The sequence below is a fragment of the Equus caballus genome, chromosome 24 (genome assembly GCF_041296265.1).
Source record: "Equus caballus isolate H_3958 breed thoroughbred chromosome 24, TB-T2T, whole genome shotgun sequence".
Lineage (NCBI taxonomy): Eukaryota > Metazoa > Chordata > Mammalia > Perissodactyla > Equidae > Equus > Equus caballus.
In genome coordinates, this window is record NC_091707.1 from 18,465,186 (window position 1) to 18,492,712 (window position 27,527).

The 27,527-nt window shown below is 42.7% G+C and overlaps 1 protein-coding gene across 5 annotated transcripts in view; it reads right to left on the minus strand.

The window, feature by feature from the left end:
* SLC35F4 (solute carrier family 35 member F4) overlaps positions 1 to 27,527 on the minus strand; it is a 246,917-nt gene that overhangs the window by 179,878 nt on the left and 39,512 nt on the right. For 2 of the 5 annotated variants that reach the window (XM_023627796.2, XM_070249803.1), the window contains exon 1: positions 23,561 to 23,947. The exons of 2 other annotated variants lie outside the window; for them this stretch is intronic. In XM_023627796.2, coding sequence (XP_023483564.1) covers positions 23,561 to 23,600 — 40 coding nt within the window. In that variant the 5' untranslated portion in view covers positions 23,601 to 23,947. Of the gene's footprint in view, positions 1 to 23,560; positions 23,948 to 27,527 lie in introns of those variants that run through there. One more of the 5 variants, XM_070249805.1, reaches the window with a different exon arrangement.

Genomic DNA, 27,527 nt, shown 5'->3' on the forward strand with positions numbered 1-27,527 from the left:
ATGTTACCATCTGATTTTTATGCTGCTCTGTCTATCAGAGCCACGAGTCCTGCTCAGCCAACTTTAGGATTTTTATGGTAAATGTACCAACGTCTTAGTTTTGTTTAACAGACTAGGCAGAAAGGACCAGAGAATAAACTGGGAAGAGAGGATAAACTCCCAAAGCTCAGTCAACATCTGAGCAGCAGTCACACTAATAACAATAAAGTCTCTGTTATCTTATACCACCTCATAATAGATTATGTAGCCAATGAAAACATAGTTTCTGAAAAGTTTGGGATAATCTATAAATGACGTATGCTGTAACATTAAATGAAAAAAGCAGCATACAAAACAGTATCCATAGTAAGCTCACAACAATGGAAAAAGAAAGTGCGCCAGAAAACCAGATTTGGAATATTCTCAGCATTGTTAACACATTCTGTTTGAGTGCTAGAGCATTTGAGTGATTAATTTTTTTCTATTTTCCTGCATTATCCATATTTTCCATATTGACTCTGCACTACTCAAATAAAACATCTTGTGAGATTACTTTTCCTACATTACAAGTTTACTCTTTCAAAATGTAGTTTTTCTTTTTGGTACACTTTGTTTTATTTTCTTCCACATCTTGCCATCAAGTTTATGTATTTATATCTGATCTTCAAAAGTTTTGTGAATTACCAATGACACAAATGTTTGGTCCCACAGCTAAAATTACAGCTGCAATTTTTTTTAAGCCCAATGCTAACCAGAACAATGAAATGATATAATCTCTACAAAAGAGTTGACAGTGCCTAACAGCATGGTCATTAAAAATGAAGATCCCATCTTCTTATTGCAAGACCAGGGACATTTTGACATTACAAAGCACATGAAAACATTGGGTCCCAAAGACACCAATCAGATCCCCAAATTTGTAATTATTTCAACAGAATGGACTAATTCAAAAGTTATGCTTAAATAAATTATAAATATTATAATCTCAAAAGAATAAAGAATTAGCATACTCTTCATCCCAGAGAACTTCAAAGATTTTATTTAATAACGTATCATGATCTCTATTTCAGCAAAGACAAGTAGAAACTGGAAATGTGAAATGATTTTCCTAGGGTCACACAGAGTTAAAATATGACTGTGCTAGATGCTAATTAATGAATGTTTCCTGAGTATATCATTAGAATCTTGAAAACATATGCTATCACTGAGCTGTGTACAGAAAATGGCTTTTTTTTCTAATCAAAATTCCCATGTTGCAAAAGTAATTTTGTATAAGCCAGTATTTAGTGTTTTCATTTCCAAAGGAAACGTTTGAAAACATAAAACTACTTCCCACTTGGCCTTGTGGGGAATTACTACTAATGACTATTGTTAAACAGTTTGCAAAAATATGACACGCTTTTTCATTGCCTGATAATAAGACTAGCAGAACAAAGCATAAATAAGTAACTCTATGCTATTGTTTTTCAGCTTCAGAAAATTATACACGGTTTTATTAGTTGATAATTTTGTGCACTTAAAATCTAGAAAGACTCATTAAAAATTAAATACTCGTATCATAAATAATACAAGCATATCTTGAAAAGATATGGAAGATGGATTGTTGGCATTTTGTAAAATTAACAGTGAAAGACTGCTACGTCCTACTTCAAAGATTTACCTAAATTTCTAGGAAGGCTCAAGAACAATTTTGAAAGTTTGCTTAATGTGTAAATTCTCTTATGATTTGTAAGGGCCAAGAAACAGCAAAATTACCTCCTGTCTATTCCAACACACACACACACACACACACACACCAGCTACATCATAGCAACTAAGATCACCCATGAATTGATTTTTTGTTTTAAATCAGGGCTCCACTACACTGTTTTCCCCTCATGAAGAAAACATGCCTTAGCCTGCCCTGGGTTGTCTGTGAGGGGAGAAGCGGAACCTCGCCAGGATCACTGGAAGAGTGACACACTTGTGGAGGAGCTTCCAGTGAGCGATGTCATATGCAGTTAATTAATACTAGAAAGAGCAGTGCAGACATTGTCAATAAAAAGATAACAAAGGCGACCAAACAATAGAGCACCCTAACAATCTGGGGTTTTATTAGAGAGGAACAGCTTGTCTGCCTCCATGTAAAGGAATTTTTCTTAAGCACACTCTCTGCCCCTGAGGAAGAAGAGTGACAGATGGGACTGGTCAATTTGGGGCAAATGGAGAGGCACGCTCCGCTCCACTCTAGTCTCCTTCCCCTTGAGAATGCGCCTGGTCACGCCGAGCACATGTTCTCACTGCTCTTCCAGCCCCAGAGCTTCCCCGGGCAGGCATCCTCCTCGAGGGGAATCCACCCAGCTGGATGCCACCTGGGGCATAGAGCAGTTCTGCCTAACTCGGGGCTTCAGCTGTTAGCAACCCACGTGGCCAGCAGAGCCAAAGCCATGGCCTTCCTCCTGGCTTCCCGCAGTTAACAGGAGAGATTTGGTGCCTGTCTTTACGCTGTTTCATATTTCACTTTGTTCGGAAACCAAGCCTCTCTGAGTACCAGTTTTAGAGCGGTTTTGTTCTGATGGTGCCGTAGCAAATCACTATACTTACTCGCAGTAAAGGGCTTCGATTCATTGCTGATTGATTTGCAAAAACTCAAGCCAAATCTACTGCTTGATTTATAAGGAAGCCATCAATCATCGCACGAGAGAGTGAGTCTACACTTGGATAATCTGCTTACCAACATCGCAGTTCTGTCACAGCGCTCTATGGCTTGGGCTATTATGCATTAATGTTTCTCTTTTCAAAGGCTCATTGATTTTTACTTTAAAGTATTATGCCAAAAGAAAACTATGTCACCATTGTGAAAGGAAAATGAGTCCCACTTGTCAAGGATCAACACCAAAAACATACAGAGCACTTAGCCTATGGCAGGCACCATTTATAAGTGCTACCTGTGAGGTCGGTACTGTTATTGCTGTCATTTTACAGATGAGAACATTTGGAGAGATTAGGAAATTTGCCCAAAGTCAGGCAGCTAGCGAAGGGTAGCCTGGGCTCTGCCCCAGGTGTCCTGGCTCCAGAGTCAGCGTCAAATGTAGGAAGTGACCATAAAGACAAAGGCAGTGGAAAGAAATCAGTGCTCTCACAGCATGAAATTGAAAAGGAAATGCAAAGCGTAATAACCAAGTGATAAAAACTCACCTCTGAAAATATTTTTGCACAAGAAATAAATATTAATAATCAGTAACTAATAAAATTTAACAATGAAAATAAAATACAAAGAATAATGACCGATTGATTTATAAACATTTGCTCCTGAAAATACTATTTTTCTCATGCAAAAAATAACTGTTAATGATAAGTCAACAATAAAGGCTTCCTTTTATGTAGCTTCATTTTAAGATTAATTAAAGTAAAATGCCCTGAAGGGAAAGAGTGTTTTAGTTCGTTTTTGCCCCTCTTTTGCTATGTCCTGCACAGAAAGCTACAGAGGTTGAATAGACCTGAACCACACTGAGTTTACATAACGGCGTTTTCCCACCACATTCTCCAAAGTCCTTATGAGCAGTAATTTTTACCCCCCACCCCACCTCTTTCCCCACAGGAACCTGCCTTCAGGTGATCCCTGTGGCAGTTTGGCGGGAAGTCAGTTATAGTCCTCCCCTCCACCACTGGAGTTCCACCTAAGCAGTCATACTGTATCTGTGAAATCAGGGATGCGATGAGTTATTCTCTTCATCAAGTATTCGCGAAGAGACACAGTGTTGTCTCCCCCACTCCGTTCCCTTTGCCTCCCGGTCACACAGCTGCTCCACATTTCCCAGCCTCCCTTGCAGTTAGGTGGGGTCACATGGCTGACTCTGGCCAACGGAATGTGAGTAGAAGTGAGTGGCGGCACATTAGTGATCCTGAATGCCTTCTCTTTGTCTGTGGCTGGAGAAAGCGGACTCAAGGACCTAGAGGAACCTCAAGTCCCAAATAGAAGGAGTCTGAGCCCTGAAGGACGGTGGAGCAGAGGACCCGCTCCAGCCAAAGCCCACAGTGTTCTACCAAGTGAGGTGAGAGATAACCCTTGACTGTCTTAACTCACTTCGATTTCGAGATAGTTTATGATAGGAATTAGTTTATTCTGATTAATATAACATATTAAAACAAATTGTTCCTCTGGGTATCCCTTAAAGTGACCACTCTTTGGTAGACACTGATACAGGCAACACCGCCCCCACCTACACAGCTTGGTCATTCCACAGAAAATGTGCTTCCAGATGCCGACAAAAATCATCCAAGACTGCATTCTACCAAGTCACCTTCCAGCTAATTCTTCTCTGGAACTTACTAGTTTTTCTCTTTCTGCTAATTCTTCATTATAATCGGTGCCTGAATAAGCAGGACTCATGGGGTTTAATGGCAAGAAATTGTTTTTCCCACTGTCTTTTTTTTTTAATTTTTATTTTTTTCGGATGTACATCATATTTCAAATTCTGGATACATTACATCATGTTCACCACCCGAATACTAATTAGAGTGCATCCCCTCACATGTGACCCCAATCACCCCTTTTGCCCTCCCCCCTCCCCCCTTCCCCAATGGTAACCACCAGTCCAATCTCCAATGCTATGTGGTTTTTTTGTGTGTCGTTTTTTTTTTTTTAAAGATTTTATTTTTTCCTTTTTCTCCCCAAAGACCCCCGGTACATAGTTGTATATTCTTCACTGTGGGTCCTTCTAGCTGTGGCATGTGAGACGCCGCCTCAGCGTGGTCCGACGAGCAGTGCCATGTCCGCGCCCAGGATTCGAACCAACGAAACACTGGGCCGCCTGCAGCGAAGCGCGCGAACTCAACCACTCGGCCAGGGGGCCAGCCCCGTGTGTGTCGTTTTTATCTTCTACTTATGAGTGAGATCATAGGGTATTTGACTTTCTCCCTCTGACTTATTTCACTCAGCATAATACCCTCAAGGTCCATCCATGTTGTCGCAAACCCACTGTCCTTTTTTAAACCCAGTCGGGTCCTTCCTTACCCCTGACTTTAAGGTTATGCTTAGGTTAAAAAACAATCTACTGTCATTTAAAATCACAATTGCAATCCAAATTCAGTATTTAAAAGTGTCTAGTTGGATAAGGTAATCAACAGACCAATTGTCATTCAAAGTTAAGACTCCTCTCTTCCACGCGCCCCTCCCAGATCCCTGGCCAGCAGCAAGCTGCTCTTCTTCCCGCCCCCTTTTGGGGAAAGATGGTCTGCAAAAATACATCTTCTGTATTAAATCCCTTCTCCCTCACTTGCCAGCAGCTATTTCTGACCTGTGTCCCACCCAGGATTGAAGCTTCAAGGGGGAAGAAGAAAAAGGGCAGGCAAATTCCCACTTGACAAATACTATAGGAAGACAGTGCTGTTTCTTCTGGTGTCGGTGGACATTTAGAGCTGACATTTTCTATCGTGAGTATCTTCATGGGTTCCCAGGAGACCAGAGAATCTCAGTAGAATTATTCCAGGCCATTGGTTGCACATGTGGTCCCTAGGATCCACATTCCATCTCCATCATCAGAGTGATTATTCAGACACACCAGCAGGTCTTCATTCCTCTGCCAGAGCACTCCCCATCCTCTCTCTCTGGCTCCTTTGATTTCCCAGCGGGGATGGGTGAGTGAGTGACAGACAGCAGTCTACCAAGACTGTCTATGCACAAGGGTCACGCTTTAAGCTCTCCGGGAGTCTTCTCCTCAGATTTGAGATAAGGGGGGTGAGCACCTCCCTACTCCTTCCTTTTGCTTAGTTTAGGTGGAATCACAACACAGCTTTCCCCAGAGAAATCCCCCTCACAGAATTGTTTACATTTTGAATCATCGATTCACTTACCCTTGACTTAGGCGAGGGGCTTAATGAGTCATGTAAGTGATTTTCAGACTTCCCTTCCTAAATTCTGCCTGTGGTTGAACAATTCCTTTTGAAGTAGACTTTCTATTTATCTTGGTACCTCAGCCAGAACTTCACAATCCTATTATCCCAGTTAAATCAAGGTCTTCTTCGTGAGCAGGCCTTCCAGTTAGTGCACATTTTTAGGCTCCTGGCACCTTATTTAACATGTCTACACTGTAGTGTGGCTTGCCTATTGATTCCTGCACGTAGCAGTTGCTTGCTTTGGCGGGTCAACAGCTATTCCACTTCCATTTCCTTCAAGTACACAATTCAATGTTTTTCTGACCACTTCTGCGGAGCCTTGTCAGTCTAAGTTCCTATTCTTCCATATTCGTAGAACAGCAAGCTGGTTGGACGTGCAGGCTAAGGGCCTAGTCCTGAAGTGGTGATTGCTTAATTTTTACTCAGATTATAGGTCGCAGATCAATAAAAACACCAGTGTTCTAAAGATGCTTTTCTTCACACGTCACACAAGATTCGAGGTTCATTTGTCCATATTTATCTTGCTAATTTATTACTGTTTGTTGTCTGTTCCTCGCACACCCTACCCCCACCCCACGAGCATGTCAGCACATGACAGCAGAGAGCCCATCCATCAAGGTGACTGCTGTAAGCCATCCCCAGTGCCTACGACTGTGACACAGAAGACGCTCTAAACCAGGGCTTCTCAAACTGCAGGGAGCATGAGACTCAGCTGGGCATGATTCTCACTCAGCAGACCTGGCGTGGGGCTGGAGAGGCTGCTTTTCTAGCAAGCTCCTAGGTGATGCCGATGGTCTGCAGACACCCACACTCTGAGTAGCAAGGTTGAGAAATGTGTGTTGAATGAATTTTACTTTTTGCTTGTTTATTTGTTGTTTACAATAGTTTAGGGAGGCTGATATTATGGGGCAGGGAGCTTCTCAAAATTTGTCCCTTGCCACCACCACTGACTATCCCCAAATATAGCCTCTGCTCTCGCCTTTCTTGGCATCAATACCTAGTGTCTTACACTCGGGTTCATGTGAGTCCATCCTTCCTGCAACAAAGTCCCTGAGTGCTCACAGCTCTGCGATTGTCCGTAGTAAGCAGGTTTCCACTTGAAAAAGGAGAGCTCTGTCTTTGATCTTTGTCAGAGTCTGTTCATGATCTAGGCCTTATTTCAGAGAACACTGTGCAAAAGGGCCAGACCTGCGCTTGGGGTCAAGGACTCTGAACTGTGCAAGTCTCAGCGAGGCTCAGAGAAAAAGGCTCATTCCACCTTTTTGGAGGTGAAAATGACCATTCAGACTACACACCTGGAAGGCGCGGCCCCGACTTTCTTTTTAACTCCTCTAAGGCAGCTGGATGCTCTGCATGAATTTGCACAGTATTAGATGATTCTAATCACCTCAGTCAGCGATAAACTGACTTATTAGAGAAACTTCTGTTCCAAATCCCAGTTTTGTAGACAATAAACAAGACAGACATTCCCAGGAACCTGTGAGCTCAGGGTAGAGGGCAGCGTGGGCAGCAGAAGCCTCCAGCCGAGCCAAGCTGGAGGAGGGCTCCGTGAAGTGCCATTAGGGGTCTGGACTCACAGCTGAAGCGGCAGCTTCTCCAAATTCAGGTTTGTATTACTTATCCCTTGAATTGGGTAATTCTTGCGCATTTCCCACCATAAGTGAGTACTGCAGCTTAGAAAGTCTGGGAAGGAAGGGTGGAAAGAGCAAAGAGTGTGGGTTCATTTTCAGATTCGCTACTGACTATCTGTGTGACTTGGGGCAACGTACATAATCTGTCTGAGCCTGAATTGTCTCATCTTTAGAAAAGGATAAGAATAATATTCTTGCAAGGTTATTGTGAGAATTAAATAAAATATATACCAAAAAGCTTAATGCAGTGCCTAGCATTTATTTTATTTATTTATTTTTTTGAGGAAGATTAACCCTGAGCTAACTACTGCCAGTCTTCCTCTTTTTTGCTGAGGAAGCCTGGCCCTGAGCTAACATCCGTGCCCATCTTCCTCTACTTTATATGTGGGATGCCTACTACAGCATGGCTTGCCAAGCGGTGCCATGTCCACACCCGGGATCCGAACCAGCGAACCCCTGGTTGCCGGGAAGCAGAACGTGCGAACTTAACCGCTGTGCCACCGGGCCGGCCCCCAGTGCCTAGCATTTAACAGGGACTGAGCAAATATTCCCCTTCTCTTCCAGGACCACACAGATGTGGAAGACACGTGGTATCTGCAGGCACCTCAGGTTTGTAAAGCTCTTTAACTTTTAAAGCACCTTCACAGCTGTTTTCTTTGTTTTTTCAGTAGGGGAAAGGAAGATGTGAAGAAAAGAAATACAGAAAGAAACCCACTTGATCATGATGTATGATCTTTTTAATGTATTGTTGTATTCGATTTGCTAGTATTTTGTTGAGGATTTTTGCATCGATGTTCGTCAGTGATATTGGCCTGTAACTTTCTTTTTTTGTGTTGTCCTTGTCTGGTTTTGGTATGAGGATAATGTTTGCTTCGTAGAAGGAGTTAGGAAGCCTCCCCTCCTCTTCAATTTTTTGGAAGAGTTTGAGAAGGATAGGTATTAAGTCTTCTTTGAATGTTTGATAGAATTTACCAGGGAAGCCATCTGGTCCTGGACTTTTATTATTTGGGAGGTTTTTGATTGCTGTTTCGATATCCTTACTGGTGATTGGTCTATTCAAACTTTCTACTTCTTCTTGGTCCAGTTTTGGAAGGTTGTATGTTTCTAAGAATTTATCCATTTCTTCTAGATTATCCAATTTGTTGGTGTAAAGGTTTTCATAGTATTCTCTTATTATCTTTTGTATTTCTGAGGTGTCCGTTGTAATCTCTCCTCTTTCGTTTCTGATTTTATTTATTTGAGCCTTCTCTCTTTTTTTCTTGGTGAGTCTAGCTAAGGGTTTGTCAATTTTGTTTATCTTTTCGAAGAACCAGCTCTTGGTTTCACTAATTTTTCCTATTGATTTTTTAGTCTCTATTTCGTTTATTTCTGCTCTGATTTTTATTATTTCCTTCCTTCTGCTGATTTTGGGTGTTGTTTGTTGTTCTTTTTCCAGTACCGTTAGGTGCACTTTTAGATTGTCTATTTGGGATTTTTCTTCTTTGTTGAGGTATGCCTGAATTGCTATAAACTTCCCTTGTAGAACCGCTTTTGCTGTATCCCACAGATTTTGGCATGTTGTGTTTTCATTTTCATCTGTCTCCAGGAATTTTTTTATTTCTTCTTTGATTTCTTCATTGACCCAATCATTGTTCAGTAGCATTTTGTTCAATCTCCACATTTTTGTGGCTTTTCTGGTTTTCTTTCTGTAGTTGATTTCCAGTTTCATACCTTTGTGGTCAGAAAAGATGCATGGTATTATTTCGATCTTCTTAAATTTATTGAGACTTGTTTGGGTTTCATTCCAGGGATGCAGGGATGGTTCAACATCTGCAAATCTATCAACGTGATACACCACATTAACAAAATGAAGAATAAAAACCACATGATCATCTCAATAGATGCAGAGAAAGCATTTGACAAGATACAGCATTCATTTATGATAAAAACTCTAAATAAATTGGGTATTGAAGGAAAATACCTCAACATAATAAAGGCCATATATGACAAACCCACAGCAAATATCATTCTCAATGGAGAAAAACTGAAAGCTATCTCTCTAAGAACAGGAACCAGACAAGGATGCCCACTGTCACCACTCTTATTTAACATAGTATTAGAAGTCCTAGCCAGAGCAATCAGGCAAGAAAAAGAAATAAAAGGGATCCCCATTGGAAAAGAAGAAGTGAAACTGTCACTCTTTGCGGATGACATGATTTTATATCTAGAAAACCCTAAAGAGTCCACTAAAAAACTTTTAGAAATAATAAAGGAATACAGTCAAGTTGCGGGATACAAAATCAATGTACAAAAATCCATTGCATTTCTATACACTAACAATGAAGTAGCAGAAAGAGAAATTAAGAATACAATCCCATTTACAATTGCAACAAAAAGAATAAAATACCTAGGAATAAACTTAATGAAAGAGGTGAAAGATCTGTACACCGAAAACTATAAAACATTGTTGAAAGAAATTGAAGAAGACACAAAGAAATGGAAAGATATTCCGTGCTCTTGGATTGGAAGAATTAACATTGTTAAAATGTCTATACTTCCTAAAGCAATCTATAGATTCAACGCAATCCCTATCAAAGTTCCAACAACATTTTTTACAGAAATAGAACAAAGAATCCTAAAATTTATATAGAACAACAAAAGACCCCGAATAGCCAAAGGATTCCTGAGAAAAAAGAACAAAGCTGGAAGTATCACACTCCCCAATTTCAAATTATACTACAAAGCCTTAGTAACCAAAACAGCATGGTACTGGCACAAAAACAGACACACAGATCAATGGAACAAAATTGAGAGCCCAGAAGTAAACCCACACGTTTATGGACAGCTAATATTCGACAAGGGAGCCAAGAGCATACCATGGAGAAAGGAGAGTCTCTTCAATAAACGGTGTTGGGAAAACTGGACAGCCACATGCAAAAGAATGAAAGTACACCATTCCCTTACACCATGCACAAAAATCAACTCAAAATGGATCAAAGACTTGAATGTAAGACCCGAAACCATGAGACTTCTAGAAGAAAACACAGGCAGTACGCTCTATGACATTGGTCTGAGCAGCATATTTTCAAGTCCGATGCCTGACCGGGCAAGGGAAACAAAAGAAAAAATGAACAAATGGGACTACATCAAACTAAAAAGTTTCTGCACAGCAAAGGAAACCATCAACAAAACGAAAAGACAACCTAACAATTGGGAGAAGATATTTCCAAACCACATATCAGATAAGGGGTTAATATCCAAAATATACAAAGAACTCATACAGCTCAACAACAAAAAAACCAACAATCCAATTAGAAAATGGGCAAAAGATCTGAACAGAGATTTCGCCAAAGAAGAAATACAGATGGCCAATAGGCATATGAAAAGATGCTCAACATCATTAGCTATCAGGGAAACGCAAATCAAAACTACAATGAGGTATCATCTCACTCCGGTCAGAATGGCTATAATTAACAAGACAGGAAACAAATGTTGGAGAGGGTGTGGAGAGAAGGGAACCCTCATACACTGCTGGTGGGAGTGCAAACTGGTGCAGCCACTATGGAAAGCAGTTTGGAGTATCCTCAGAAAATTAAGGATAGATCTACCATATGATCCAGCTATTCCACCGCTGGGTATTTATCCAAAGAACTTGAAAACACAAAAGCATAAAGATACTTGCACCCCTGTGTTCATTGCGGCATTATACACAATAGCCAAGACTCGGAAGCAACCTAGGTGCCCATCAAGGGACAAATGGATAAAGAAGATGAGGTATTTATACACAATGGACTACTACTCAACCATAAGAAATGACGAAATCTAGCCATTTGTGACAACATGGATGGACCCTGAGGGTATTATGCTGAGTGAAATAAGTCAGAGGGAGAAAGTCAAATACCCTATGATCTCACTCATAAGTAGAAGATAAAAACGACAAAAAAAAAAAAAACAAATAGCATTGGAGATTGGACTGGTGGTTACCATTGGGGAAGGGGGGAGGGGGGAGGGCAAAAGGGGTGATTAGGGTCACATGTGAGGGGATGCACTCTAATTAGTGTTCGGGTGGTGAACATGATGTAATGTATCCAGAATTTGAAATACGATGTACATCCGAAAAAAATAAAAATTAAAAAAAAAAGAAATACAGAAGGAGGGAACCATGGAAGAAGCACAGGACATTGCAAAACAAAAACGAAAGCCTACATTTCCATCAGACATGGATGTGGCATGTGACTGTCAGAGGCTTTCCCAGGGCAGGTGAAGGGCAGCTGACAGCAAGTTAAGTCTGCATGAAATGCTCTCCAGTTAAAATAATGTAAGTTGAGCATCTGAGTTTGTTGTGAATTTGACCCAGAAATTAATTTTTGAGAAGAAAGAAGACTTGCTCTTCCAATCGCCTGCAAGTGGAGCAACAGTGTAGCCCTCGGCCTTGCTAATCATGATGTGTATTCCCTAGTGGGACCCTAAGGGACACAGCGGAGCCATGCTTCCTATTAAAACCTCCTAAATATAGCCTCTGTGGTACAATGTTTGCTGGACCCTTTGACATGTCAGGATCCAAAGCAAGTGCAACCCTGCAGTACAGAGAGAACTGGGGCCCAGCTGGAGCCCCTCCCCCTCCCCCTCTCCCTTTCAGCATCTACTTACATGGAGCCACTTGGTATCTTCCAAGACGTAAGTCAGGCTAAAAGAAGACACGTCAGTCCCCCATCAGCATTGCCCCTCTGACCTTTGACTAAGTTATTGACAAAGAGCAGCTTGGGGAGACATTCACAAAATACATAGATCTTCTCCTCAACTTCCAGGGGGTTTACAGCCTGATAAACTCATTGTAAACTGAAAATACCATAAGTTGAAAATGCGTTTAGTACACCTAACCCACCGAACCTCGTAGCTTAGCCTGGTCTACCTTAAACACTCACAGAACACTTACATTAGCCTACAGTTGGGCAAAATCATCTAACACAAGGCCTATTTTATAATAAATGTTGACTATCTCGTGTAATTTACTGCATACTGTACTGACAGTGACAAACAGAAGAGTTGTAAGTGTGTCGGCTGTTCACCCTTGTGATCGCGCGGCTGACTGGGAGCTGCGCTTGCTGCCGCCCAGACTCACAGGAGAGGATCGGACTACACATCGCGAGCCCAGGAAAAGACCACAATTCGAACTTCAAAGTATGGTTTCTACTTATTGAGTATTGCTTTTGCACCATCATAAAGTAGAAACATCATAAATCGAACTATTGTAAGTCGGGGACCATCTGTATTCACAAATATCGAGAGGCATTGGCCACAGCAGGCAGCAGAACTTTGGGAGCATATGACAAAGTGAGACAGAATGGGGAAAAGAAGCTGTCCCCACATCACTGGTGTGGCATTTCATCCAGAAATCAAGTTTCCTGAGCCTGATGGATTTGGGTTTGAATCCAGGTTCTGCCATTTTCTAGGTGTATGAGTTGGGGCAAATTGTTAACCTCAGTTTCCTCATCTATAGAATGGACACAAAAATAGAAGCATCTCTTAGAGTCTTTCTGAGGCTTATATGGGAACCATGTAAAAGCAGTGCCTACCAACTTTTTTCCAGTCATGGCAGTTATAGAAAATGACACATGCACATTATAATCATCTGATGTGATGAAACTGCTTAATTCCAGAGGTAACAGCATTAGAGATCGTTGGACCACAGACCCTGTCCACTCCCCCTGAGGGCTGAAGCGATAACGATCGGGCAGTAAGAGCAAATAGCAGCTATATAGTGCTTCCTACGAGCCAAGTGCTGTTCTAAGGGCTCTACATTGATTTACTCATTCGACCCTCACAGCAATCTTATGAAATAGAGTGTTAGTATTATCCTCATGGCACACATGAGGACACCAAGGCTCTAGGATGCTAAGTAATTTGCCCTAGATTACATAACCTGTGAGTGTCAGCGCCAGGTCCAACCCAGGCGGTTAGAACCAGAATCCTGGCTTTCATGCACTACAGCCTCTCCATATCATGGCCCAACTCCGACCCGGACGTGGCACCCCACTGTGATGCTCTGAAGCACACCCTTCTCATTGCACCTGGCACACAACGCCTAACAAACATTAGGATTTATAAAGAGCAGCTTGATCCAGTGTCCAGATGCCCCAACAAGACCCACAGTACCAGTGGGTTTGACAGAACAGGACAGTCCAGGGCAGAGGGCACTGGCCCAGGTGTGACAGGAATCACAGAGAGACAGTCACAGCTGGCTCAACAGCCAGCTACACCACACCGCACACCACACCAGGAGGGGAAGAAGAGGATGGAACTGGTCAACTCCCCATGGTGGGGAGGGCCCTGGGGCTGTAGCACTCTCCAGTAAGTCATTGCGGGACACCCTGAATGGAGCTGGAAGTCCAGCACCAGTGGTAGGAATTACAGCCACCCTGTTTTTACCTGTAGGTGATACTCTTACAGTCACCCCTAACCTGGCCTGCCCGAGGAGGCCCAGGCTGCAGCTCAAAGCACCAGCTGAACTTCAAAAGTTCGTCTTGCTTATAAATTGTAAATCCCCAAAAAGCAGAGAAGGCGTCTTTCGCACTTTGATAGCCCCCAGCAGTTGTCAGAGGCCTTTTTTCACATAACAGTCCATCAATAAATGTGTGATTTAGTCAATCAAATATATTTAACAAAGTCAATCAAATATATTTAATATTTAAATAAATTACTATCTGGGCTAGCCCTTAAAACAATTACTTTCAACTTCAGAATTTTCTTTTGCACAGGCAATGGCATAAACCAATTTCTCTGCTCTAAGTTTAGGTAAGGATAGGATAACCCATAGCGGCAAAACTGAAGACCTAGACCAAACTCTGAACACATTTTTTGCACACCAACTCTATGCAAGACTCTCTCTAAATGCGAAGGTGAGTCTTTCCCACGCAGAGACGGGCGTATAAAAGCCAAAAACGCTGCTTGCAACCTCCATCTTGTGGCCCGCCTGAGTCAAAGAACTTAGGGGTAGCAGCGCTGTTCATTATCATCATTATTATCACCATTATTATTCTTGCTAGCGCTTGACCAGTTCTGAGCGCATTAAACCTAATGTTTTTGATGAAATGAGAATTGCTGCTGGGACTCAGTCAGGAAAAGTTGCGGCGGCTTGTGCCAGAACTCTTTAAGTCAATGGTTTTCAAACGTATAAAGGTGGTTTCAGGTCAGCTTGGAGCACGGGCTGTCATGTTCCAACATCTGGACCCCAGGTGTGGGGGTGGAATAGGGCCAGAATGTGATGGAATGAACATAAATTAAATGAGACTGCACTCTCTTTCATGCAACGCCTAGAAATGCTTGTCATGGAAACTGAAAATCCCTGTTCTACATAGCTAATGTGATTTAGCATTGCTTTGCCAGACACCAGCATCTCAGTGACAACTGAGAACAGGGGTCGACAAACTACAGCTCCGGAGCCAAATTCAGCCCACCTCCTGTTTTTGTAAAGACAATTTTATTGAACACAGCCACTCGCAGTCATTTACATTTGTCTATGACTGCTTTTGCAGCTGTAACCACAGAGTTGACTAGTCTCAAAAGAGACCACCAGCCTGCAAAGCCCAAAATATTTACTGTCTGTCCTCTACAGAAAAGTTTGCCAAACCCTGATTAGAATAACACCAAAAGTCACAGATACCAATATTTCAGTGACAATTTAGAATGATACCAAAATTCACCAATCCACAGCCCAACCCCCTAAGACATCTGAATGTAATCAGGATCTTTAAGTTTTTTTAAGCATTTATATAGTTTACTCTTTGAATCATCAACATGATGCTTATTAACGAGGCGCACACTTTGCCAGAAGGTGGTAACAGGGGAAGTAGAAGATATGGGTCGCGCCCTTGTTATTGGCAATTGGCATCTAACTCCCATGCAGAAAATCAAATGTGTGATTCTTGCTGCATTTCCTTCCATATGTGAGTGTCTCACCTGTCGTTTAACTTCAAGGGATGGGACAAACTCTAAAACATTAAAATGCATAAGTAAAAAATATAATTGAAAAATCGACCCCTCAGCTCTTAAGATGTGACCCTTCTTATCTCCACCTTTGACGCCTTGTTAGCTTGGCTCCCAGTGCAACTCCCATGCCAGGCGGCATTTGCTTGACGTGTGAACGCCCCCTGCAGGAGCCCCCTACTCCCTGCTCCACACTTTCCTCCCTCACTCCAAATTCCCCTAAAAATTACTACATCTCCCTGGATGCTTGACTAGCAGAGAATAGCAGTGTTACTGTTTTTTCCTGCCATAACTCATTTTTCTTACATTCCTCCTCAGAAGCATAAATAAAGGAAAAGTGTAGAAAGAAAGAAATTTAAAAAGTAAAAGAAAAAGATGGTGGTGAGAAGTTAACATGTGGTAAAGGAAAAAGTTGTCAGAAAGGGGAAAGGGAAGTGCAGGACTACACCGAAGGCAAGAACGAGGAAGAAGCAATAAGGAGCCAGGCTGTCAGAAGAGAAGGAGTCAAAATTTGATGGTGTGGCCCGGTGCAGGGCATTTTCATTTTACCAACTGACCTTGTTCTGTCCAGGCGCATCTTCTGCCTTCTCAGAGAGGGTGCACTGCGCGCCGTGCTTCACACACTGGCGATCCAGGGAGAGTCACAGCGATAGCAGCAGGCCTCTCTCTGCACAGCTATTAAACCCCACGCACACAGAATCCCATTTCACAAGCTTCATAGCACACTGGAATGTCTTTGTTTTACTTCTCCTTAAATGGAGCTAAATGGCTACACTGCAGAAGAGGCGATTGTCTACTGATAGTTGCTGAGCATAACCAAATCAAGTAGTGCAAATTCAGACACCAGCTCAGAATCTACCCCAACTCTTCCAGGAGACTTCCAAGTCATGCTGAAAACGAATCCCCCTGTATTCCACATTTCCGCTATTCAGAAGCCTAGCTCAGGGTGGCCTGACTTGGGATCCCTCCCTTCAAACCCTGAACAATGCATCTGTTTACTATCTCAAAATCAGAAAACATGTATTATCTTCCAACATTCAGTAGATGTTAATTTCTTGCACTGAATTTATTGATAGTAACAAAAAATGCAGTAGGGTCTGCTCTATAGACATCAAACTCTACATATTCACAGACTGGGAGGCAGGGCTGGGATGAGGATGAGGCATGTAAGGTGCCTGGAGCACAAAATTCAGGAAGGCACTCACCTTCAGGGTCGTGTAAGTACAGAATCAGCAACCTCTAAGCAATGGGATAAATGCTCCCTTGCATCCCCCAAGTGCACGATTTGAGTTGTATCCTATAGGCCGTGCAGAAGGATGGGATGATTGTGTTGACAGTGGCCCACAGCAGTGACCACTTGATGATAAACATTTGCATTTGCCTTTCCCTCCTCCTCTTTCATTCTTTTGAAACTTTCATACCAGCTCCATGGAATCACCTCTCAACTACCACTGCCTAAATGTAAGCCTGGAACCCCGCCTCCACTCTCGGGAAGAACCCAACCTCAGAGAACTGGTGTCAGGATTTGCTGTAGGAAGCAGATGCTTAGGATGGGACTCTGGAACGAGTGGCTCACCAATGATCAGCATCACCATCATGTGATACCCATAGCAGATGGAAATGAGGCACAGGTGAAAGGCGAACAGTATGGGGGGACTGGGAATTATAAGGATTTTGGGGTTGGCTGGCTTTAGTTAACGACAACCATAGGGCAGATTGTGTTGAAAGTTAGGTTCAGAACTTCAGTGGAATGGGCAGTTTCATGTGATACCATTTTGAAAGTGATTTCTTTCAGTCTGCATACTTTCCAAGAATGTCACCATCTCTAAATAAATAATAGAACTTATTATTAAAGATGCAGAGCTACAAGAGGGCTTTGATATGTCTCCTATGTCTAGAGCAGGGCCCTGATAGGATAAGAGTGATCCCCTGAGATCTGGATGTAGAAAGACCTGGGAGTCTTGTACTCCTAGAATTCTTTGAATTCCCCCACCCCGGAAGAAGCAGCACCCTCCCTCTTTCTGGAGAACAGCCTCCTCTCAGCTGGAGATCTGCAAAGTAACTCACCTGAGGCAGGACAGGTGCTTCACGTGATAAGGTTTGTCCACCTCAAGAGCTACCCTACTTCCCCTCACTGCCTCCATACTAGGTTGCGCCACAGCCCAAGGAACAAAAGCCCCTGCTGCAGTAAGAAGGAGGACCCGTGCTCATAGAATCGCAGAACCTGCCAATGTGTGCAAGCAGGAACCTAGAGAATGGATGATACAGATGTGAATGGATCTTCAGGGTTTGGAATAGGAGACAGCAAATATAGCTGAGATGAAGACGAATTTATTGATATAACAGCCTTTTCCTATGATTTGGGAGCTTAATGTTCCAGCAAGATCACCTGAGATGATTCCAAAACTGTGCCTAGAATGGCCCCTAGAAGACTGAACATGACAATGGCCTACAGTAGAAGGGGTAGAGATGATAGAATTGTTCTGGCAGAGTATTGAGTAGGCGTTAGAAGACTCCAAGAGGTGAGAATATTAGAATGCATTTAAGTGAGGCTGGAGAATTACCACCTGAATGTAGTCTCCAGAAAGGCCCAAAGGCAGAATGTGCAGGTCAGAGGCCTGCCAGACTCACTGGGAAGCTAGGCAATGGCTGTCCTCTGTAGGTTAGAATTGACAGTAGGAGATACTGCCATGGAACTGGGCTTCTGACTTCAACACAATCTATATGTGGTGTTGATGGTGTCTGGGGATGGCAGAGGCCAAATGGTCGCACTTAATTATCAGAGACAAGGTGGAAACAATTACCCTCATGGCATCAAGCCTGGAGTGGCAATCAGGGGGCTTCATCTGCAATAACTAGAATACATGGGTCTGAAACGAACAGTGGAAGTAGGATGGGGCCCTGTCACCATTCTTCCCAGTGACCCACTTGCTGAGTGTGTGCTTCTCCTCGCCACAACCTCAGCATCTGCGTGTGAACCTCCTGGGTCCCAGGGGAGGGGAAGCTTCCACCAGAGGAGGCAGGGCAAACCTGAAGCTACGACAACCAGTTAGTCATAGCGAACTTCTCATTCCAGGAGGCTAGGAGCCAAAGAAAGGATCACTGTCAAGCGGGGAGTTATTGACCCTGATCACGATAAATCAAGATCTAGGATTGCTGCTATTCAATCAAGGAGAGTGTCTAGAAACCAGGGAATCCACTGGGGTGTTTCTGTGCCCTGCAATCATATTAAATGGGAAATCTCAGTAACCATGGCCCACAGGTGTTAAAAATAAAAATAGACAAAGGCTCAGACCTCAGAGGGATGAAGATCTGGGTCATTGACCAGGTAAGCAACTTAGACCTGCTTCGACACTGCCCAAGCATGAACGGACTCTAAAATGGGTTACAGAGGAGTGTGAGGACAAACATCACGACCAATCGCAAAGTGAGGACTGGAGCTTCTGCCCATAACCCTGCTGTTGTATACCTTTCCTAGGATTGCAGCAATTTTGCTGATAAACTGATAAGATCTTTATCAAAAACTTATGGCAAGCATCACATTTAATGGTAACACTTTAGAAATATTCCTTTTAAATTCATTTTCAAAGCAAGGATCCCTGCTATTGAGACAGCTAATTAAGACCTGCAGACATTCTAGCCAATATATTAAATCAAGAAAAATATTGAGAGGAATAAGAATTGAAAAGGAAGACCTAAAATTGTCCTTTATTGTTCATGATATGATTGTCAATATAGAAAATCCAAGAAACTCTGTGAATAAATTACTAGAACTGATAAAAAGATTGGCCAAATTGTGAAATACAAGATCTGCATTCTAAAATCAATAACATTCCTTTATACCCACAATATTGGATTAGGAAATAAAATTTGAAGAAGATTTCATTCGCAATAAAGTATTTAAAGATATAAGGGAAAAATTACAAAAACATTATGGGGAAATTTAAAATACATGAATAAACAAAGAGATAAACCATGTTCAAGAATCAATTAATTCTTGAGTTAAATGCAATTCCAACGAAAATATCAACAAAATTGTTCAAGAAATTTGATAAGTTGATTCTATAATTTATATGGAAGAGTAAAAAGCCCAGAATAGCACAGACAATTTTGCACAACAGGATAGGAGAATCAACGCTGACAAATATCAAGGCTGCTGATAAACCGATAATAACTAAGACTGTGTGATACTGGTAAGAGGATTAGCAAAGTGTATAGAATAAAGGACTCAGAAATAGACCCATGCCTGTATATATGGGCGAAGTGGAACTGCAAATAACTGGGAAAATATATGGATGAATAATTCAATAAATACACTGGGATAACTGGTTATCCATGTGGGAAAAATAAATTTGGATGTCAATACCACATCATAAACAAAAATTAATCCCAGGTATATCAAAGACTTGTATACGAAAGAACAAAACTTGAAATTTTTAGAAGAAAATATAGAATTCTTATGACCTTTTTGCTAGGAAAAGATTCCTGCAAAAAAATCACACTTACACACACACACACAAAGAAATTACATTTAGGGGCCAGCCCGGTGGCACAGCAAAGTTCGCACGTTCTGCTTCTCGGCGGCCCGGGGTTCGCTGGTTTGGATCCCAGGTGCAGACATGGCACTGCTTGGCAAAAGCCAAGCTGTGGTAGGCATTCCACGTATAAAGTAGAGAAAGATGGGCATGGATGTTAGCTCAGGGTCAGTCTTCCTCGGCAAAAAAGAGGAGGATTGGCAGTAGTTAGCTCAGGGCTAATCTACCGCAAAAAAAAAAAAAATTACATTTAAAAAAAAGACCAGCACAATGTTCTGCCTATAATATAGACATCTTTCAGTATTTGCTTATTATTATTAATTACACACATCTTCACATCATCTGTGCCACTTTGTTCTAAATAAATTGAGATATTTAATAGTAGGCTCAAGAGTTTTCAGGGCAGCAGTTGAGGGGAAAATGTGATCCTGGGTAAGTTAGAGAAAACTTTATGTAGGAACTGGAATTCTTCATGGCACAGAAAACAAGCCATAGGTGAGATAAATTATAAGCCAGGGCAAGGTGTGTGTCTCGCCAATGATCAGAGGAGACTCAACAGTTACAGACATCTCAGTAATTAATGTTTTATTCTGAACTTCAGTTAATTGTTCTCTCCAGAGTATCAATAACACAGCAGCCTAAATCACTTCATATGTCTTCCCTTTTGAAAGTATTTGCCAGGTGAGTGTGAATAGAACAGAGAGAAAACTTCCTTTCTGGTAACATATGAAACTTCTTGAGTTCTAGAGTATGAAACAGTAAGCCCCTGAGAATGGTATTTTCAGTGTCGGATCTCATGACAAGGCACTGGCTTCTATAAGGATCATCAGTCTCACAAATTTAAATTGATCGAAGTAATACAAATACTTGGCAAAGATGTAAATCTGAAAGAGAGAAAGGACTGAGATATCTCATCATATGGCTAATACCTTAGAGACGTGTGTTGACAAAAACAGAAGCTCACTATCCCAGAAAGCTTATAAAACACCTTATTCCTTAATGTGACCTAATTTTTTCAGCCTGATTTACTATACCAGTTATTAGTCCTATTTCATTTTTCGTATTTTCCCTATTTCATCTTTTTAAGACCTAATTCACTCACGATTGCCATTGTTGCCTGATCTGTTGTATACCTGATTTGTTCCTTATAAGAACAAGCCAAGGGCCAAAACAAAACTATTTCAGCCACAGTTTCAAAGTCACACTTGCAACTTTTTCCCAGGCTTTCAGATTCTTGTGATAGCGCATCGAATTATACCAGAGTCCAGACTCTAAAGGTAGCTCTTTTAGCAAACAGTGATTACAATTTACCATAGAAATTCGCTTTACAGCTCAGTCTCCACTGGGCAAAAGCAAATTTTAAATAATCAACAGGTTTCTAAGATGAAGGATGTGTTCATGCACCCTATTAACAGCAACAGCAGGTAATAAGGGCATTTTAAAAGTAGACCAAGACCTCAAGGGGCCTGGAGATACAAACTCAGGAGGGAAGTTCACGCAATAATCTGTCCATTCAAGTCAAGTTCATCTGCAGACAACCACGAGCATCTCAAGTAGAGGCAATTCTTTGTTTTCCTCCATGGCTGGGGAAGCCTGGGTAAATCATCCTATTCTGGCCCACTGCAACATTAGGAAACCACATTTGCAGAAATGGACTTCCTGTGAGACTAAAGCCTGGTTCTGCCCTCAGACCCAGGGACGCCGGGAAGCCCACCTCCATTTCACCCAGTGCTAAAGTTATGCTCAGAAATAGTATCTTCTTAGCAAACTTGTTGTTGTTGTTGCCACATGATAGAATGATTTATTACAACAAATTTCGTGGCAAATCACATAAAAATAGCCATTTTCTAAAGACATCTGTAAGATGACCTGAGGACGAACATACAGAGGTACCTCCAGGAAGCCAGACAAATAAGTTACCAATTCCAAATTGAAGACAGGGGGGCGAGGAACATGAACTTGTGAATAAACACACTGTAGAGTGATCACCAGAGGGGGACGTGGATGGAGAAGGCATCTTGGACAAAGACAGCCACTGCTTGTTTCCAGTGTCTGGCTCTGGCCAATTGTGCAGGCATGCAGGGTAGGCAGCCGGGTAAGGACTAGCACCTCATCTGTGTGGACACAGTTGGTTTTCAGGGCGGGGGCCAGGTGGGATCTTAGAAACAGCCATGTTTCACAGAGGCGTTAATCTTCTTCCCTGGTGCCCCAGCCCACCAGGGCCACACGACAGCCCCAAGCGAGTACTACAAGCGTTGCTGGCCAAATGGCTGGGTTGGGGAAAGGGGATGGGACAGGGGCTCTGGAACCCATCAAGGCACAGGCGCCACGTGCATGGTATTGGTGAAGCCAGAGCAAGGATACCACCGGGTCAGCATGAGAACCACATCTCCCTTCATGAAGAAGCCTTGGGCCTTGCCAGGATTCACGACCAACTTCACCCAGAGGTCCACATCCTCTGCCCAGGCCTCCTGCACTCAGTCCTTACACGCCACAGGGAAGATGCTGCTGCACAGGTGGGCCTGGAGAGCTGTTTGGTGATTCTGGGCCACAGCAACGATGTATCTGGCCACATGGTAAGCAGACCTGCCAGACTCCATCCAAGTTGTTCTGCATCAGTTCTGTGGACCTGGTGAGGAGGCTGGCATATAGGAAATCCAGAACGGGAGGGAGGGGCTGGGAGGAGGGCCTGGACTAGGGGGAGGGGAGCGAGAGGCCTTGGTGCGAAATTTAAGGAGACGCTCAGGCACGGAGCCTGCATTGCATGCCCTGACAGTAAGTGCCTCCTTAAATTTTGTGCCCTGGCCACTTCCCTCCCTCACCCTAGTCCTAGCCCTGGCGAAGAGGACATAAACAAAGAGGCAACAACACCTGAGTGTGAACCCAGTGACATCCTCAGGCCCTGCTGAGGCTTCTCCAGCAGCCGAAGTCCCTGTGGGAAACTTGGGGATCTGGAAGGCCTGGGCCTCTCTCTGGGAACGGGGCGCATTATCTGACTTGCGTGGTTACCTGTCTAGAGGTAAATTTCTGCATCCTTTGCAATTAAATAAGCTTTAACATCCTTTAACTGTGATTCTTGGCACTTTCCCATCAGTTACATCATTGTCCTCGGTATCACCTACGCAACACTTAACACTAAAATAAGACTCAAAATCAAAGTACAGGAAATTAAGGTCAGCATTATGAACGGCACTGATTGCACTGCAAGTATAAAGGTTAGCAGACAATAGCAGACCTGTGGGAAGACGGCTAGGTAAACGGGGTTATTCTCTACATTCACTTAAAAAGAAATTCTGTTTATTAGCCATTTGACAGTTTCTTAAATAAGTTTTCTTTTTTGCCTCTTATATGCTAAAAAAAAAAAAATCAACATGTTACTAGCTGCAAATAAAAATGAGTAATTCAAATACCAGCAAAGAAACAGTTTTGTTCTTGTACAAAGGGCAGTGGGTCTTCTGCCCAAGAACAACTGACCTGAACGCCCAGGGGCCTCCTAGGGTTCTCATTATCTATCGCTGCATAACAATCTACCCGAAAATTCTGTGGCTGAAAGCAATAAACATGTTACTATACCTTTTGATTTTGTGGGCTGGGAATTCTGCCCCAGGATCATCAGACGGGGTCATGAGAGGGTATTCACCTAACAGCTGGTCTAGTCTGACGGATACAGGACAGTTTCATTCACAAGCCTAGAATGCTGGGCTCAGCTGGCCTCCTCTGTCCTCCATGCAGCGTCAGGGTCCCTCTGTGTAGTCTCCCCAGCAGGGTGGTCAGACTTCTTACACGTGTCCCAGGGCCGCAAAGGCAAGTGTTCCGGGAGACAGGAAGGAAAAGGGGCCAGTCTCTTAAGACCAGGCCTGGAAACTGGCCCAGCACCACTTCTAAGCTTCTGCTCTATTCTGTCAGTGCAGCCGTACAGCCTGAAGAGTTTCAAGGTTAGGGCGACAGACTCCACCTCTTGATGGGAGGCGTGTCAAAGAGCTTTTGGCCAACTTGATTCTGCTGCTCCTAAGCGTCTTCCATCAAAGGAGTTGTAACTCATCAGAGCAGTGCCAGACATGGCCAGCGCCCATGGAGTACATTTTGTGTTGTCTTTTTGGATTGTGTCCACGATTACTCCTCAACATCCTTAAAGTAGAGAGGGAGGGCTAGACCATTCCTCAGGGAATCAGAGGAGTTACACACCTGGGCTACCTGAGTGGAGTCAATAAAACTCCTGGAACTCAGCTGAGCCCTGGGCTGTGTTCCCGTGCGTCACAAAGTCTGTATACTGATGTCCTCCGAGCTTGAATCTCCAGTCTAGACTTCTTTTGTGAACACCAGGCTCATGTTTCTCGCTGCCTAGTTGACATTTTCACTTGGATGGAAATAGCTATTTCACATTTAATACTATCAAAACAAAATTCTTTTAATCCTCTCAAAGCCTATTTTTCCCATAGTCCTTCCTAGGCACCTGGCTGCTCCATCAAAGACCTAGGAGTCAGCCTTAGTTTGATCCTTTTCCTTCGCCTCCCATGCCCCATCACCCTCTCACCCCCGCCCTCCCTCACCCACCACATCTAATCTATCAGCAAATTCCCTGGTCATTGCCTCCCAAATGTGTCTACATCCAGCTATTTAGGATTAGGATATCCATCTGCACTTCCATCTCTTGACTGGTTTGCAACAAAACCTCCCAAAGCTTACTCTGTTTCCACTCTTATAGGGATAAGTGGCCCTTAAGTGGCCAGAGAGACCTTAAAACAGAATCAGATCATGACACCTCCCTTTTGAAAACCACCCACAGCCCCCATTGCACTTAGAGCACCATCCACACTCCTGATCACAGCCCCAGGCCCTCCATGAGCTAGCCCCAACTGCCTTTCTGGCGTCATTTTGTTGGATGCTGCCCCTTGCTCACTATGGTCCAACCTTCCTGGCCTCCCCTTTCTCCCCCTCTGCCTGGAACACTCCTGTGTAGCTGCTTCAGCCTCACTCTTCAGGCGCTGGTGTAAACGACACTGCATCAGTCTTGTGACCACCTACCCCACCCTCGTAGCTCTTAGCAAAATCTGTAATAAGCTCATTATTATTTGATTGTCATAGTCTGTATTTCCTTCTAGAAGATAAATTCCATGAATTCAGTTGGTATTACTGCACAGCATATTTGGATCACGCTCTGGGGGACTGGTATAAATTTAAGCAATGCAAAGGTGCTGAAAGACCCTGCTGTCTTGTTTGTCACCAGTGTCTGACATAGTGCCTAGTACCTAGTAGGTGTTCAATTAATATTTTTCAGTGAATGAATGAACTAATGATTCTTGGCTCATCTATTCTGCTCTCAATAGGTATATGTGTTTACGGGCTGGCCTGGTGGCGCAGAGGCTAAGTTCGCACGTTCCGCTTCTCAGCGGCCCGGGGTTCGCTGGTTCGGATACTGGGTGCGGACATGGCACCACTTGGCACGCCATGCTGTGGTAGGCGTCCCACATATAAAGTAGAGGAAGATGGGCACGGATGTTAGCTCAGGGCCAGGCTTCCTCAGCAAAAAAGAGGAGGACTGGCAGATGTTAGCTCAGGGCTAATCTTCCTCAGAAAAAAAAAAATTAGATATATGTGTTTATACGTAAAAACTGAAAGCACATTGTTAAAAGCCTGATAGATAACATCTTTTTCCTAGTTAATTTTTAAAAATCAGTTTGGTTTTGTAATCATTTCAAATACAATTTATATTTGTTGTGCAAAATTTTTTAAGTACAGACATGAAAAAATAAGAAAAAATGTCACTCATAATTTCACCTTTCAGATGGGTGACATCCATCTGAAATGATATGAAATGAAATGCTACATTTCATTTACTATTTTGTTTATAATAACAAAATCATTTACTATTTTTTTCCTTGTATCATTTACTATTTTGTTTCCTTGTAGTTTTTGAAATTTTTCTCTACCTTGTAGACATTTCTCAGTATGAAATTTCAGCTGATATTATATTATATTTCCTGGAATCAGGAAAAAAAGAACAATATTCTAACAACTGGCAATAATTTGAGGAAACCTGGAGGACCATTTTGATGCTTTCAGATGATCTTTACTAGCCCATTGGAATAAATAATCACCCTTAAAAGATTTGTAATCAGTTAATCAACAAGACACTACTCCTAGAATCTGGAATTCTGTTTGCACGTATCACAAAAGCTTAGTAACTAGGTCACAAGCCAGAATCACTAGAGTTAAAAATTAGCAGACATTCATTGTGTTCAACCAACGAAAGCTTACTGAGCATCTGCAGTGTCGGCAATGTTCTAGACCCTAGCAACACAGCAGTGACCAAAATTCTACCACCCGAGAGCTTGGTCTAGCTGTATGACAATAGAGAGATGGTAGATAGATAGCAGGAAGGTAGGAAAGTAGATGATAGATTGATAGATAGATAGATGATATATGTAGTGTATTCAATGATGACAAGTGCTTTGGAGAAAAATAGGGCAGGGAAGAATGATGGAGGGGTTGCAATTTTAATTTGTAATTGGGGTTATCAGGAAAGGCCTCACTGAGACCTGAAGGAGGTTAGGGAGCCAGCATAGAGATACCCGGGGGAAGAGTGTTCCAGACAGAGGAAACACTCATTGCAAAGGTTCAGTAGCGGGAGAAAGTCTGATTTGTTCTAGAAAGAGTACAAAGTCAGTGTGGCTAGAGAAGGGAGAAAGAAATAGAAGACCTCGTCACAGAAGTGCCAGCTTATTCAGGGCCTTAGAGGACATTGTAAGGATTATGGCTTTTACAGTCAGTGAAACAGAAAGCTATTGAAGGACTTGGGATTTAAGAATGCTATCACCTTGCTTAATATTTAAAATATTTAAAAGGATTTCTCTGGCTGTTGAGCTAGGAATAGACTGAGGATGAAGGGCAGAAAGAGGAAGAAGAGGCAGGGGGATACAGCAATATTCCAAGAGAGAGAAGAGGTGACTTGGACAAAGGGAGCAGTGCAGGTGGCAGGAAAGACCAGATTCGGGATGTGTTTTGACAGAAGAGCTAACAGTCCTTGTGCAGGACTTAGGAGGGGATCTTGACCATCCCAAAGTCTGAGGCCTGAGCAACCGGAAGGATAGAGTTGCCGTTTACACAGAAGTTTGGAAAGACCACGGGAGCAGTGGGTTTCAGGGGGAATATCAGGACCAAGCAAAAAAAAAAAATTGTTTAAACAAACAAACAAAAGTTTAAGGCTCAAAAATGTATCTGAGTGGCCGGCCCAGTGATCTAGTGGTTACGTTCACGCACTCCACTTCAGAAGCCCGGGGGTTCACAGGTTCAGATCCTGGGCACAGACCTACACATCGCTCATCGAGCCATGCTGTGGCAGCATCCCACGTACAAAATAGAGGAAGATTGTCACATTAGCTAAGAGACAATCTTCCTCACCAAAAAAATAAAAGTATAGGAAATAACTGTTTAGCTGTGTTAAAAAAGAGAAAGCAGGAACCAGTGAATAATAAATGAAGCTAAGTGGGAGGCTTAAGTGCTAATACAATTAATAAATAGGATCGGTAGGGTCTGTTCT